Consider the following 15,703-nt stretch of genomic DNA (forward strand, 5'->3'; position numbering starts at 1 on the left):
CTACTTTTTTGAGAGAGGCTTGGATGGTATGTATTTCCCTCTTAGGACTTCTTTTGCTGCATCCCAAAGGTTCTGAACTGCTGTATTTTCATTTTCCTTTGTTTCCATGAATTTTGAAATTCTTCAATTTTTTTTTTTTTAATTTTATTTTTTATAAACATATATTTTTTTTCCCCAGGGGTACAGGTCTGTGAATCGCCAGGTTTACACACTTCCCCACACTCATCATAGCACATACCCTCCCCAATGTCCATAATAACCCCATCCCCCCCAACCCCCCTCCCCCCAGCAACCCTCAGTTTGTTTTGTGAGATTAAGAGTCACTTATGGTTTATCTCCCTCCCAATCCCATCTTGCTTCATTTACTCTTCTCCTACCCCCTTAACCCCCCATGTTGCATCTCCTCTCCCTCATATCAGGGAGATCATATGATAGTTGTCTTTCTCCGATTGACTTATTTCGCTAAGCATGATACCCTCTAGTTCCATCCATTTCTGATTGACCCATTCATTCTTTACTAGGATGCCTCCATGTATCTGCGTTCTTTCCAACTTTCCTGTTCTGATTGAGTTTGAGTTTCAAAGCATTGTAGTCTGAAAATATGCAGGGAATGATCCCAACCTTTTGGTACCAGTTGAGACCTGATTTGTGACCCAGGATGTGATCTATTCTGGAAAATGTTCCATGTGCACTAGAAAATAATGTGTATTCTGTAGCTTTCAGATGGAATGTTCTGAATAAATCTGTGAAGTCCATCTGATCCAGTGTGTCATTTAAAGCCCTTATTTCCTTGTTAATCTTTTGGTTAGATGATCTGTCCATTTCAATGAGGGGGTTTTAAAGTCCCCTACTATTATGTATTATTGTATTATGTTGATGTGTTTCTTTTATTTTATTATTAATTGGTTTATATAATTGGTTGCTCCCATTGTTAGGGGTATAAATATTTACAATTTTTAGATCTTGTCGGATAGACGCTTAGGTATGATACAGTGTCCTTCCTCATCTCTTATACTTTTTGGTTTAAAATCAATTTTGTCTAATATAAGGATTGCCACCCCAGCTTTCTTTTGATGCGCATTAGCATAATAAATGTTCTCCATCCCCTCACTTTATTTATTTATTTTAAAGATTTTATTTATTTATTTTAAAGATTTTATTTATTTATTTGACAGAGATCACAAGTAGACTGAGAGGCAGAGAGAGAAAGAGAGAGAGAGAGAGAGAGGAGGAAGCAGGCTCCCCATGGAGCAGAGAGCCCGATATGGCGCTTGATCCCAGGACCCTGGGATCATGACCTGAGCTGAAGGCAGAGGCTTTAAGCCACTGAGCCACCCAGGCGCCCCCATCCCCTCACTTTAAATCTGGAGTTGACTTTGGGTCTAAAATGGGTTTCTTGCAGACAGCATATCAATGGGTGTTACTTTTTTATCCAATCTGGTACCCTGAGTCTTTTGATTGGGGCATTTTGCCCATTTACATTCAGGGTAACTATTGAAAACTATGAATTTAGTGCCATTGTATTGCCTGTAATGTGACTGTTGCTGTGTATTGTCTCTGTTCCTTTCTGGTCTATGTTAGTTTTGGGTTCTCTCTTTACTTAGAGGACCCCTTTTAATATGTTTTGTAGGGCTGGTTTGGTGCTTGGAAATCCTTTTAGTTTCTGTTTGTCTTGGAAGCTTTTTATCTCTCCTATTTTCCGTGACAGCCTATCTGGATAAAGTATTCTTGGCTGCATATTTTTCTCATTTAGTACCCAGAATATATCATGCCAGTCCTTTCTGGCCTGCCACATCTCTGTGTATATAGGTCTGCTGCCAATCTAATATTTCTACCATGGTAGGTTATACCTCTTGTTCCAATCTGCTGTCAGGATTTTCTCTTTGTCTCTGAGATTTGTTAAGTTTTACTACTAGATGTCGGGGCATTGACGTATTTTTTGTTGTTTCTGAGGGGGGTTCTCTGTGCCTCCTGCATTTTGATGCGTGTTGTCTTCCCCAAATTAGGGAAGATCTCTGCTATAATTTGTTCCAGTATACCCCCCTTCTTCTTCTGGGATCCCAATTATTCTAATATTGTTTTGCTTTATGGTATCACTTATCTCTCAAATTCTCCCCTCATGATCTAGTAGTTGTTTCTCTCTCTTTTTCTCAGCTTCTTTATTCTCCATCTTTTGGTCTTCTATTTCACTAATCTGTTTTCTGCCCCATTTATCCTAGCAGTTAGAGCCTCCATTTTTTTATTGTACCTCATTAATATTCTTTTTAATTTTGACTTGGTTAGATTTTATATCTCCAGAAAGGGATTCTGTAGTATCTTCTGTGCTTTTTTTCAAGTCCAGTTAGTATCTTTATAATCGTTACTCTGAACTCTAGTTCTGACATCTTACTAATGTCCATATTGATTAGGTCCCTAGCAGTCAGTGCTGCCTCTTGTTCTTTTTTTTGAGGTGAGTTTTTCCATTTTGTCATTTTTTTGAGAAAGGAATAGATGAATGAGAGAACAAAATGCTAAAAGTTTTTATATATACACTATACACTAAATATACACTAAACAAATCAGAAGAGATAGAATATAATAAGAAATATTAATGTAATATAATTATAATATAATATAATAAAATATAATAAGAAATATAAAGATACATATAAATATATATATACTTATATATACTTAGATAAATATAAATATATGTTAAATATAAATATACACTAAACAAAAGAAATATAGACTAAACAAATAAGAAGAGACCCAAAACTGGAGTGAAAAGAATAAAGAAAAAAGAAAAAACAAACAAAAAGAATATGGTCAGGCTAGTGAATAGAACAGAGCCATACCCTAGATTTTGGGTGTATTTTGATCTGTTAGGAGAAAGTACTTCCCAAAATTTTAAAGAAAGAAAAACATACATGCTCAAAAAGTAAGGTTAAATACAATGAAGGACTAAAATAAGACTCTAATAAAATTTAAAAAGATTTTTGAAAAAAGAATTGATAAGAAGTTGGTTGAAAAAGAAAAGAATAATTAAAAAAATTAAATTAAAAAAATTAAACTTGAATGACTAAAGAATCATAGGGAAAGAAGCCATTAATTCTATGTGCTGTATTCCCCTTGTGCTGGAGTTTTGCAGTTCTCATTAATAGGTAAACTTGGTCTTGGTTGGATGTTTTTGGTGATCTTTTGGGGGAGGAGCCAGTTGCATTGATTCTCAAATGTCTTTGCCCTTGGCAGAATTGCACTGCCATTCCTGGGGCCAAGCTTTCAGTTTGTCTTTCTGTAGCTTTTTTGTTCCCTGAAGGCTTTCTGCACAGCTTTGGAGGATGAGAATGAAAATGGTGGCTTCCCAATCCCCCACCCTGGGGCATGCAGGAGCAGAGAGCTGGGGACCCCACTCCTCAACGCACGCCCAGAGAAAAGCAGTCAATCTGGCCACACTCTGTGCTCATCTGGCCTGTGACCGAGCATTTCTATATCTGTTGAATGGCCCTATTTGGAGACTCCAAACCCAGCAGATTTCTGTGGAGCACTCCTATACTGGTCTTCCCTGGGGAAAGAAGGGGAGTCTTCCTGGTTCTGCTACTTGTTGTCCCCTGCTCGAAGAGCAGTGGCCCACCTGTGCCATGGATCACAGTTTATGACAATCCTGAGCTGTGAGCCCAATCCTGGGCTCACTGTTTGCAGACAGATTTCCTGCTCTGATACCTGGGAGCTTTGCTGTACTTGGGCACCCCCGTCTTCCTGTGAGCCCAGGGATCCTGAGACCACACTGTCCCAGTGAGGGTTCCATCACCCTCTTAGCTATCAGAGTGACGTCCCTCACCAGAGCAGACTTCTAAAAGTTCTGACTTTGTGCTCCGCTACTCTGTCACTTGCTTGTAGCCGGTTGACAGAGCCTGCCTCCCTCCATAGTTTGTCTTCCCATATGTCACCTCAGATTCATTGCTCCACACATCCTACCTTCCAGAAAGTGGTCGCTTTTCTGTTTATAGAGTTGCTGCTATTCTTTTCTTCATTTTCCAGTTGAGTTAGTAGGTGTTTAGAATGGTTTTTTAGTTACCTAGCTGAATTCCTGGGACCAGGTGAAATTTGGGTCTCCTATTCCTCCACCATCTTGGGCTCCTCCCTACTCCAGGATTTCTAGGAAATCTTCCCAGTTCAGGGCTTTTGTGGTCTATGGACTATGCAGCTATCCTACCTACTTGGAGGTTGTGGTATCCCTTTTCTCTGTGGCTACCTGGGTTCTAGTCATTCTAGTTTGGCTAAGTAATTTGCCTCTCTGGGGCTTTTGTGATGGTATATAACATCATTACTGAGAAATAGTCCATTCCAACCCAATAGTTTGTCTGATGTGAGGCTTCCATTGGGTTTATTTTCTACCTCCTTGGTGGATCAATCTGTTTTCCAAATTTAAAATATCCAGATATATACAACTAAGTATATAATTTAGGTTGTTATACTACAATAGTATTTATTGAATAAAACTCACAAGCAGAGTAGAAGCAGAACACATGTAATATTCTAAGCTCTCATTTTGCACAAGGAATGTTTAGGCTAGAGATAACTTGATGGGTAATGGAAAGTGCTGTAGGGGAAGGGTCCATTTCACATACTAGTATATTTATTTATAGAGAAATTGAGAGGGGTACAGAGAAAAATAGATGATTCTCTAACTGTGAAACTCCTTGAGAAAGGGGAAGTAGACATGTTGATAAAAGGGGGTGTGGAGGGAGTTCACAGTCCAATATTGCAGGTATCAGTGAAAGATTTTGATAATCTCTGCTAAGCTACTGAGTGGGGAAAGGGAAATATCTGTCAGGGCCATGCAAGAGAAAATATGTTTATCATCCTCATTAACCAATAATTTGTTTTTCTTTCTTTTTTTTTTTTTTTTGTATTCAGTTAGCCACTGTAGAGTACATAATTACTTTTTGATGTAGTGTTCACTGCTTCATTAGTTAAGTATAACACCCAGTGCTCATCGCAGCCTATGCTCTCTTCAGTACCCATCACCCTGTTACCCCCTCCCACATTCCCTCCCCTCTGAAACTGCCAGATTATTTCTCGGGGTCCATAGTCTCTCATGGTTCATCTCCCTCTCTGATTTCTCCCTCTTTGGATTTCCCTCCCTTCCTATATGGTCCTCTGCTATTGCTTATGTTCCACGTATGAGTGAAAACATAATTTTCTTTCTCTACTTGACTTATTTCACTTAACACAGTCACATCCAACTCCATCCATGTTGATGCAAATCCTGAGCATTAATCCTTTCTGATGGCTGAATAATATTCCATTGTGTATATGTACCATATCTTCTTTATCCATTCATCTGTTAAACGGCATCTTGGTTCCTTCCACAGTTTGGCTATTGTGGACATTGCTGCTAGAACATTGGGGTGCAAGTGCCCCTTCTTTTCACTACGTCTGTATCTTTGGGGTAAATACCTAGTAGTGCAACATGAATCCATCAAAATCCTTGAGGAGAACATAGGCTGTAACTTCTTCAACACTGGCCACAGTAACTTCTTTCAAGTCACGTCTCCAAAGACAAGTGAAACAAAAATCAAAAAAACTTCTGAGATTTCATTAAGATGAAAAGCTTCTCCACAGCAAAAGAAATAGTCAACAAAACTAAGAGGAAGCCCATGGAATGAGAGAAGATATTTGCAAATGATATTACAGATAAAGGGCTTATATCCAAGATCTGTAAAGAACTTCTCAAACTCAACACTTAAGAAATGAATAAACCAGTCAAAAAATAGGCAGAAGACATGAACAGATACTTCTCCAAAAAAGACGTACAAATGGCTAACAGACACATGAAAAAAGGCTCAATATCGCTAGCCATCAGGGAATACAAATCAAAGCCACAATGAGATACCACCTTACACTAGTTAGAATGACAAAAATTAACAAAACAGGTATCAAACAAATGTTGGCAATGATGTAGAGAAAGGGGACCCTCTTGCACTGTTGGTGGGAATTCAAGCTGTACAGTCACTCTGGAAAAAAGTATGGAGGGAATAGAGCTACCCTCTGACCCAGCAATTGCACTACTGGGTATTTACCCCAAAGATACAGCCATAGTGAAAATGATTTGTTTTTCTAGTGTTAGATTAGTTTTCCTTTTTTGTTTCATATATTTTCCTTATTTTAAAGTTTAATTCTTATTTTTAATTATTTCAGTAATAACAATAGCTAAAAATTGTAGCTAGTCAACATTTTCAGTGTAAGATATAATTACACATTTACAAACTATTTCTAAGCAGTCAATTAGCTTTGTTTTCTCTAGATAAAATAATTCTAAGTATTTTTTTAATCATTTTTTTAAATTTATTTTCAACATAACAGTAGTCATTGTTTTTGTACCACACCCAGTGCTCCATGCAATCCGTGCCCTCTCTAATACCCACCACCTGGTTCCCCCAACCTCCCACCCGCCCACCTCTTCAAACCCTTCAGATTGTTTTTCAGAGTCCATAGTCTCTCATTGTTCACCTCCCCTTCCAATTTCCCCCAACTCCCTTCTCCTAACTCCCCATGCCCTCCATGCTAATTCTAAGTATTTTAACATTTCATTTTTCCAGGCTTTTAATCATTTGTATTTTTATTGAATCTTTTCAAGTTGTTTTAGTTCCTTTTTAGTTGAGGAGCCTAAAACTAATTACCATGAAGAATTTAACCAATGATAATTATAATTTTTAAAACTGTCAAAATATGATAAATTTTGAATGTTAATTTTACATTCATTATATTGAAATTTTCCTGTGAAGTTAATTTCTAGAATCATTTAAGGTTGTACTACACACTTTGAATCCTAGACCTTTTGTCTTCCTTGCATATAGAAATACATCCCACATCTTCTATTACAGATAAGAATATCAAATACATTCTCCTCTATATTTCTGTTGATAATTAAAAGTTTAGTGTATATATCAATATTTTGAAGAGAATTTTTTTTTCCTAAGGGAGGAGGGACATTCCTTGGGGATTGTGTTGGCAGTTTAGAAAATGGATGGAGTTAATATGGGAAGCTGAAAAAAAGTCTTGAAACAGATACAGACAGACAAAACAACTCAGGACAGGTTGGGTAGTAATTCAGTGGAAATCTTCCATTTTGCCTGGATGACAATGCATTAAAAGGGTGTTGATGATATGCATAACAGATTGTGCCTTCATTCATATATTTGCTTGGTGAGAAAAGGAGGCAATGCTCAGATCTTCAGGTTAACAAATGCTTTTGCAAGCAAGAGATTTATTCTTTATATATAATATATATATAAAGGTACATATATCTTTATATATATATTATATATATAAAATCATTATATATATAAAATACATGAAGATATATGTATATATATGAAATCTTTGTATATATAAAATATATAAAGATATATATATCTTTGTATCACATCAGTGATGTTGAAGACTGTCATGTAGAATGCTATTAACATCCTTGTTATTAAACCTGTTGAAATACATGCTCATAAGTATACTGTTATACTCTGTGTTTTAACACAGTGATGACTAGAAAGAATCTTAATCAAAAGTGGTTGACAAATGATGCAAATTTAGCAAGACTTATAAAATATATTTAGGTTGTTTCGAATAATTTACCAAAGAATGGAGATTGGTCAAATCATTATTATTTTCTGTGTGACTATAGGCTGATTTTCACAGACTTTCTCTCCTCTTCCTACTTTCTCTCCTCTTTCCCCTTCTTTTCTTCCTTTTCCTTTTCTTTTCTTTTATCATTCAAACAAGCATCAGGCCTTGAAAGTATGCCTATTTCCATGTCTTAAGAGATATCTCTTTGGCTGATGTGAGCTTGAACAGTACTGCTTGCATACTTTTCTAGCATTTTTCATTCTTGTCCCGCCTCAGCAGAAGTATTATGGTATTATGCAATGACAGTCCTTTATGATTGTGGGAGCCAATATAAGTGGGGGAAGCTTGCATGTGGGAATTTGGTTATAAATAAACTTTGTATTATATTCTTTGTATTGAATTTAAGGTTTTGTTCTTGATATTGCCACACATTTTCTCTCTTGTTATAATAGCGTCATTTGCCTGTGGAGAATCAAATGATTAATGATATCCCCTAATAAACATTTCAATTATCTTTTAAAGTATTTTGCTTTCTACTTATACGTGGTAGTATTAGTGACAGGAGTGGTGATTGTGTAGAGCAGCAGGTATGTTTGTAAAAAAGCATCAATTTATATTATGTACTTGAACAATTGTTTTTCTTCAGTGGCTGAAAAATGACAACAGTCCTCTAGGATACATCTTCAAAAATGGTTTCAGGAGAATGTTAGACTATTTTATAACTAGTCATTTTAAATTCAAATAATAAAACTAAAAAGTCATATTTGAGGTTGAGATATCATCCTTAATTTAGGACAGGCAGCAATCTATTCTCTTTACTTTAATATTGGAATCCATTTTATAACACTACTAGAAAAGTCTGTTTGTCATAAATTATGTCTTTTAGCCATCAGTTATCTTACACTTTTGTTCTCAGAATTGTCCTCCATATCCTTCTTTTTATAATCCAAAATATGGTGTTTGAAATTAATCCTAAAGTAACAGATTAGGATGGGTGACAGTAGTTAAACATTGTCAAATTTTGTATTTGTGTGACCAAAATTCAAATTATTTTAGGCACTGCAATAAACCTTAGGCAAATTATACTAACTGGAGTACTAGCTGTATAAAACAAAGAACCATCAAACTGTGTTCCTTTTGATAGAACTAGAAAATCTCTGTTAAGTTCTATAAAACATAGGTAGTTGAATCATTTAAATTATCATCTAAACTAGAATGCTGGGACACACTTACACTGAGACTGTGTGGACAAACCATGACATATGGTTACCCTAGTTCTGGAACCCTAATAAGCTGATCCTGCCAACTGGTGAAGAATAAATACTTATCACCTTGAAGAAAACTAACTCAGAGCTTGAAATTGACTCTTGTGGAAGACAGTGATCTTTTAATATTAAAACTGCTATAGAGAAATTTTCATTTTTATTTTCATTCTGAAATGAAATTGTGGAAAAATGACTGGAATAAATATGACTAAAGGACATCCTCTAAAACATCTTGTGTTCTACTTTGTCTGACCAAATATTTTTTGTTCTGTGCCTATTATGATCTTGAATAGCTCTTAAGTATTTTTAATGTTACTTAATTCTATTTTAAATCCCAGAAGACATATTATCTTCGACTTGTTATCTAGCAGCAACTTCATATTTGTATTACCATTAATTAATAATTATGATTGCTTAATATTCTCATAGATTATGAAAATGATTCTTCAATTACAAATAAAAATTTTTCTTCACATAATCTAATACCAGATGTTTTGTAATTCTAAAGCTCAGAGAAGAAAAGAGCTAGCTCTGCTATTTCAGATCTTTCACAGATCCTAAAGTCTCAAGATGGATCAGCTTTTTTAAGGAATTCAAGTGAAGTTTCAGCTGATAAAGACCTATCCCATATACTTCCATTAAAGACCCATGATAAATCATTAACAAGACTGTTATCAAAGGAAGAGATTGAAGATTTACTGTCTGCCAAAACATCACTTCAAGGGAATGAAACAGCAACAGCATCATTCATTTCACCTCCTGTTCTTACCAAAAGAAAGCCAATGGGTAGTGACATTTCAAAGGTAAGATATAGTAAAATAATTTGAAAGCTGTTTACCTTGAATTGCTAGACTCTTAATATTTTAAGCAAATGTCAATTAAAACTCAACATTTTCTTATTTAAAGGGAATAAAAAGTTTGCCTTTTAATACAATCTACTTTATATTTAGGATGTTTAAATTAATATTTGAGCATCAGAGTAATATTTTAACAAAAAATTCTAGCTGTATTGACAAAGAAGTTGTGATTTAAATTAGAGTTTTAATGATAAAATATACACAATTGCTAGCTGAGATAGGGAAATTTTCATTTCTTGAAAATTCATCTAGAAAAAGTATTTTTATATAGTAAGGTAATCATGAAAACATAGTTCTTTTGAAATGGTTTTATATACCTTAAGAAAGGCCTAGAAAATTATCAGAATTGTTTTGTTAAAACAATATTTGATTAGGAAACTCTTAAAGCAAAAATGTTGGGAAAAAAGAGAAATGATAAAAAAGGCTGCATATATTTAACATATATCTATAATATACTTTTATCATAGAATTTATTAAAGTGACTTAAATAATTTCATGAGTTATTTGAGTTAGACTAGAAACTTAATCAGACTAAAATATAAATCTAAAGTAGAATCCTAATTATTATTAAAATGATTTATTTGGAATTATTTATGAGGAGAATAACAATATAGCTTTGTAAGGTGTTCCCAAATTCCTTTCACATCCATTAATTGTTCTTATGTTTTTATTTGATGCATTCAGGACATAAAAATAAAACACTTATGCAGTGACATTGTAGATATGAGTAAAAATTCTTGCTCTGAGAGAAAGTAATTAGAGTTCTAAGATAGATAATTTGAATTACTTATTATAAATTTTGTCATTAAGGATGCTGCTATAGAAGAGAAATTACAAAATAAGACTGAAAAACAAACTTACCAAGTATCAAGAGAATTTCAAGGTAAAAATATTTTCTGTTTTATAAGGTAAAAATGTGAGTGTGTTTTCCCATGGTATAATTATAAATAAATGAAGAGAGTACATTTTTAAATTTGAAAATAACTCCTTGGTCAGTCATCACATAATATGGAAATATATTGACCAGTATGTAAAAAATAATTTGGTGAGTTAACATTACATTACCCAGAGTTTATTTCAACTAAGATTTGTATAAAAGGGAAGTGATAACTTTGCCTCCATCACTTAACAGTATTTGGCATTATGAATTTTTAACATATCATGCCAAAAATTCATCAGGGTACAGCAGAAAAAAAGATGATTTGTGGCATAAATAATATTTTAGCTAGATTTTTTTTTTAAAGATTTTATTCATCCATTTGACAGAGAGAGATCACAAGTAGGCAGAGAGGCAGGCAGAGGGCTCAGTCGGCTCAATCCCAGGACTCTGGGATCATGACCTGAGCCGAAGACAGAGACTTAATCCACTGAGCCATCCAGGGGCCTCTTAGCTAGATTCTTTAGGTGTTTTATGTAATATATTTTAAAACAGGGTGCCTGTGTGGCTCAGTTGGTTAAGCAAATGACTCTTGATTTCAACTCAGGTCGTGATCTCAGGGTCCTGAGATTGAGCCCTGCCTGGGGGTCTGTGCTGGGGGTGGAGCCTGATTAGGATTCTCCCTCTGCTCCCTGCCCCCAATGTGAGTGTGTTCCTTCTCTCTCTCTCTTAAAAAAAAAAATATATATATATATATATATGTGTGTGTGTGTGTGTGTGTGTATGTATGCATACATAAATATATACATATATGTGTATATATGTGAATATATATTAAAACTGATAAATTTGTTCTTCCTTTCCAACATATAAATTTTTATAATCAACCCATATTTTACAACATTGGCTTGAACTTTCAAAATAAAATTAAATGGTTGTAATATAGAGTGCTGGAGAATTACTCTTTTTTTGTGCTTTGAGTTGAGAGTTCCTCTACTGTTTTACCTATATTACCGTGTTACCTGAGATAAATAGTCCTTATTGTGATAAGGATGTTTTCTTTTATTCAAAGTTTATTACAAATTTTAACCAGAAGTTGGCCTGAATTTAATCAGTCTACTAAAATTTTTTATTATGATAAAATATATATTAAAAGGAAATTTGCCATTTTAATCATCTTTTTTTTAAAGATTTTATTTATTTATTTGACAGAGATCACAAGTAGGCAGAGAGGCAGGCAGAGAGAGAGGAGGAAGCAGGGTCCCCGCTGAGCAGAGAGCAGGACGTGGGGCTCCATCCCAGGACACTGGGATCATGACCTGAGCTGAAGGCAGAGGCTTTAATCCACTGAGCCACCCAGGCACCTCTTAATCATATTTTAAGTGTACAATTCAGTAGCTTTGTGGACATTTACAATGTTATGGAACCATCACCACCTGTATTTCCACAACTTTTCATCACCTTAAAAAGAAATTCATTAAGCAATAACTCCCATTTCTGCCCCTATCCAGTCCCTAATAACTTCTAATTTATTTTCTATCTCTATGAACATGCCTATTATATTTCATATGAGTGAAATCATACAACATTTGTCCTTTTTTATCTGGTCTATATCACTTAACATGATGTTTTTTTATTTTATTTTATTTATTTATTTGACAGAGAGAGATATCACAAGCAGGCAAAGAAGCAGGCAGAGAGAGAGAGGAGGAAGCAGGCTCCCCACTGAGCAGAGACCCTGATGCGGGGCTCGATCCCAGAACCCTGAGATCATGACCTGAGCTGAAGGCAGAGGCTTAACCCATTGAGCCACCCAGGCACCCCCAGCATAATGTTTTTAAGTTTCATCCATGATGTGTCAGAATTTCATTTCCTTGTGTAAAGACTGGATCATATGATAATTCTAATTTTAGCTTTTTTGAGTAACTGCCCAACTGTTTTCCACAGTGGCTGTACCATTTTATATTTCCACCAGCAATATAGAAGGATACACATTCTTGCCAACACTTTTTCTTTGCTCTTTTAATGATAATGATTCTAGTAGGTATGAAATGAATCTCATTGTGATTTTGATTTACATTTCTCTAATTACTAAAGATGTTAAGCATTTTTTATGTGCTTATTGGTCATTTGTATATCTTCTTTGGAAAAAAAAATGTGTATTCATGTCCTTCACCCAGTTTATAATTGGGTTCTTTGTCTTTTTGATGCTGATTTGTAGAGGTTCTTTATATATTCTGGAGGTTTTGTCAGACATCTGGTTTACAAATATTTTCTCCTGTTCTGTAGGTTGTCTTTTCACTTTCTTGAAAATGCCCTTTGATGCCTAAAAATAATTTTTTAAAGCTCAATTTGTTTCTTATTTTGCTGCTATGCTTTTAGTGTCAATATCTGAGAATCAATTGCCAAATCTAAGATAATAGAGACTTATCCTTCTGCTTTCTTCAAAAAGCTTTATGGTTTTAGCTCTTATATTTAGGTCATTGATACATTTTCAGTTAAATTTTTGTATATGATGTGAAGTAGTGATACATACAACATTTTTTTTTTTTTTTTGGCCTGTGGAAATTGAGTTGTCCCAACATTGTTTGTTGAAGAGGCTCTTCTTTTCCCACTGAATTGTCTGGTGCCCTAGTCAAAAGCAGTCAACTTCATGTATGGGTTCATTTCTGTGCTCTCAATTGTATTCCACTGTTGTATATGTCTATCCACATGTCAATATCACACTGTTTTGATTTATTTTTGCTTTGTATTGTGTGTGGGAAAGTGTGAGTTCTTAAATTCTGTCTTTTTCAACATCACTTTGGCTATTTTAGACCTCTTGCAATTAAATACAAATTTTAGGATCAAATTTTTTCATTTTTTTCAAATAGGCCTTTGGGAGTTTAATAGAGAATGCACTTAATCTGTAGATCACCTTGGGAAGTATTGCCATCTTAATAATATTAAGCTCCCCAGTTCATGAACTCAGATGCCTTTCCATTTTATTTAGGTCTTATTTAGTTTGTTATAGCAATATTTGATTGTTTTCAGTGTATAATTCTTGGGTAATATTATTCCTAAGTATTTTATTTTTTCTGACATACTATGATGGAATTTTTATTAAATTTCATTTTCAAATTAGTCATTGCTGGTTTTAGAAATACAATTGATTTTACATGCTGATCTTCCATCCTGCAACTTTGCTGAATTTAATTTCTATGTGGCATCTTTGAGATTTTCTAAATATATGAACATGTCATCTGTGAATAAAGATAGTTTTACTCCTTCTCCAATTTGGATGCCTTTTATTTCTTTTTATTTTCTAACTGCTCTTGCTCAGACTTCTAGTACAATGTTGAATGGTACTGGTAAAAAACAGACATTTTTGTCTTGTTCTAATGGAGAAATCTTTCACTATTTTACCATTTAGAATGTTAGCTGTGGGTTTCATAAATGCCATTTGTCATGTCCAATTTGTGTATAGTATTGTTCAAATCCTATATTTATTTGTGGATCTTTTATCTGCTTGTTTCATATATTTTGGGCCTCTTTTGTGTGTGCTTATGTTCATAGTTCTTATATATCCTTAATGAATGACCTTTTTGCCAATATATAATGGGATTCTTTGTCCCTTGCAGCATTTCTTAACTTTAAGTCTGTCTTGTCTGATATTAATAAAGATACCTATATTAGGGTTCTCCAGAGAAACAGAAAAAATAGGATATATAGAGAGATATATAGATACAGATATAGATCTATAAAAGGAGATTTATTATAATAATTGGCACATGCAGTTATGAAGGCCAAGGAGTCCCATGATATACTATCTGCAAGTGGAGAACTGAGAAAACTAGGGGTGTAATTCAGTCTCTGGCCAAAGGCCTCAGAACGGGGAGGCTGTGGATGGTGTAAGTCCCAGTCTAAGTGAACTCCCTAGAACCTGGAGTACTAATGTCTAAGGGTAGGAGAAGATGGATATCAAAGTTCAAATTGAGAAAGCAAATTCAACTTTTCTCCATCTTTTTCTTCTACTTAGGCGCTCAGTAGGCGGGCACCCTCCTATGTGCACCCACATTGATGAGGGTGATCTTAGGCTATTGATTTAAATGCAAATCTCTTCCAGAGACACCTTCACAGACACCCCCAGAAATTGTGTTTTACCAGGTATCTGGGCATTTCTTAGCCAAGTCAACACATAAAATTGATTATCACACTACTTTAGCTCTTTTGGTTAATATTTACATAGAGTTCCATCCCTTCACTTTCAATCTATTTATGTCTTTGCATGTAAAATGAATCTCTTATACACAGCATATAGGGGATTATGCAGTTTTCTTTAAACCTATCTGTCTTTTGATTGGAGAGTTTAATTAAGTGCTATTAAGGGAGAACTTACCAAGTTTATATTTGTTTTCTGTATGCCTTAAATCATTTCCCCTTCATTTCCTCTATTACTGCATTCTGTTTGGGGACTTGAATCAGCCAAGACTGTGTACTGAATTCACTGGTGAGACAGGACCACTGGTTTTGCTCTGCAGACAGGAAAAGCCATGGGGTGTACTCTCTGTTCGAGTGCCGCTATAAGCAGGCCTGTTGGGTGGGCTACATGGCTTTCCATGTGGTATGGTTAGGTTCCCTGGTCAGTTGGACTTAAGGCCATATTCAGCAGTGGGAAGAGCTATAAATTAGTTTCCTGCACAGGCACAGGGAGAACCAGCTCCACATCCAGAAAGGCTCTTTGTGATCTTGACTCATGCTAACCCATTCTGCAAGTTTTCTGACTGAATAGGACCACTTGCTTTGCTCTGCAAACTCTCAGATCTACCTGCTGGACTCTCTGCTTGAGTGTTTCTGGGCTGTACAGATTTGCAAAACTTCTGGTTGGGCCTACAACTTGGGCACTACAGATAGGAAATCAGTCTGCCTAGATCTGAGAACGGGTTGCTGCAAGACCCACTTCGATTCCCCATCACAGTATTCAATTTCATTCCCAGTGGTCAAACCCTTCATGTTCCCTTGCAATCCTCATTGGGCAAGACTGTGTTAGGGATTCCTAATAAGTGACTCATAATACTAGGGAGTTCGATGTCCACCCTGGGTTCTTTTATTTCACC

At 35.2% G+C, this 15,703-nt stretch overlaps 1 protein-coding gene across 1 annotated transcript in view; it reads left to right on the top strand.

Annotated features, from left to right (window-relative positions):
* LOC116855283 (coiled-coil domain-containing protein 7-like) overlaps positions 1-15,703 on the top strand; it is a 68,820-nt gene that overhangs the window by 6,439 nt on the left and 46,678 nt on the right. The window contains exons 2-3 of the mRNA XM_032837886.1: positions 9,382-9,676; positions 10,541-10,613. Coding sequence (XP_032693777.1) covers positions 9,382-9,676; positions 10,541-10,613 — 368 coding nt within the window. The remainder of the gene's footprint in view (positions 1-9,381; positions 9,677-10,540; positions 10,614-15,703) is intronic.

Source organism: Lontra canadensis, unplaced genomic scaffold (assembly GCF_010015895.1).
Source record: "Lontra canadensis isolate GAN:19392208 unplaced genomic scaffold, GSC_riverotter_1.0 scaffold100, whole genome shotgun sequence".
In the NCBI taxonomy this organism is placed as follows: domain Eukaryota; kingdom Metazoa; phylum Chordata; class Mammalia; order Carnivora; family Mustelidae; genus Lontra; species Lontra canadensis.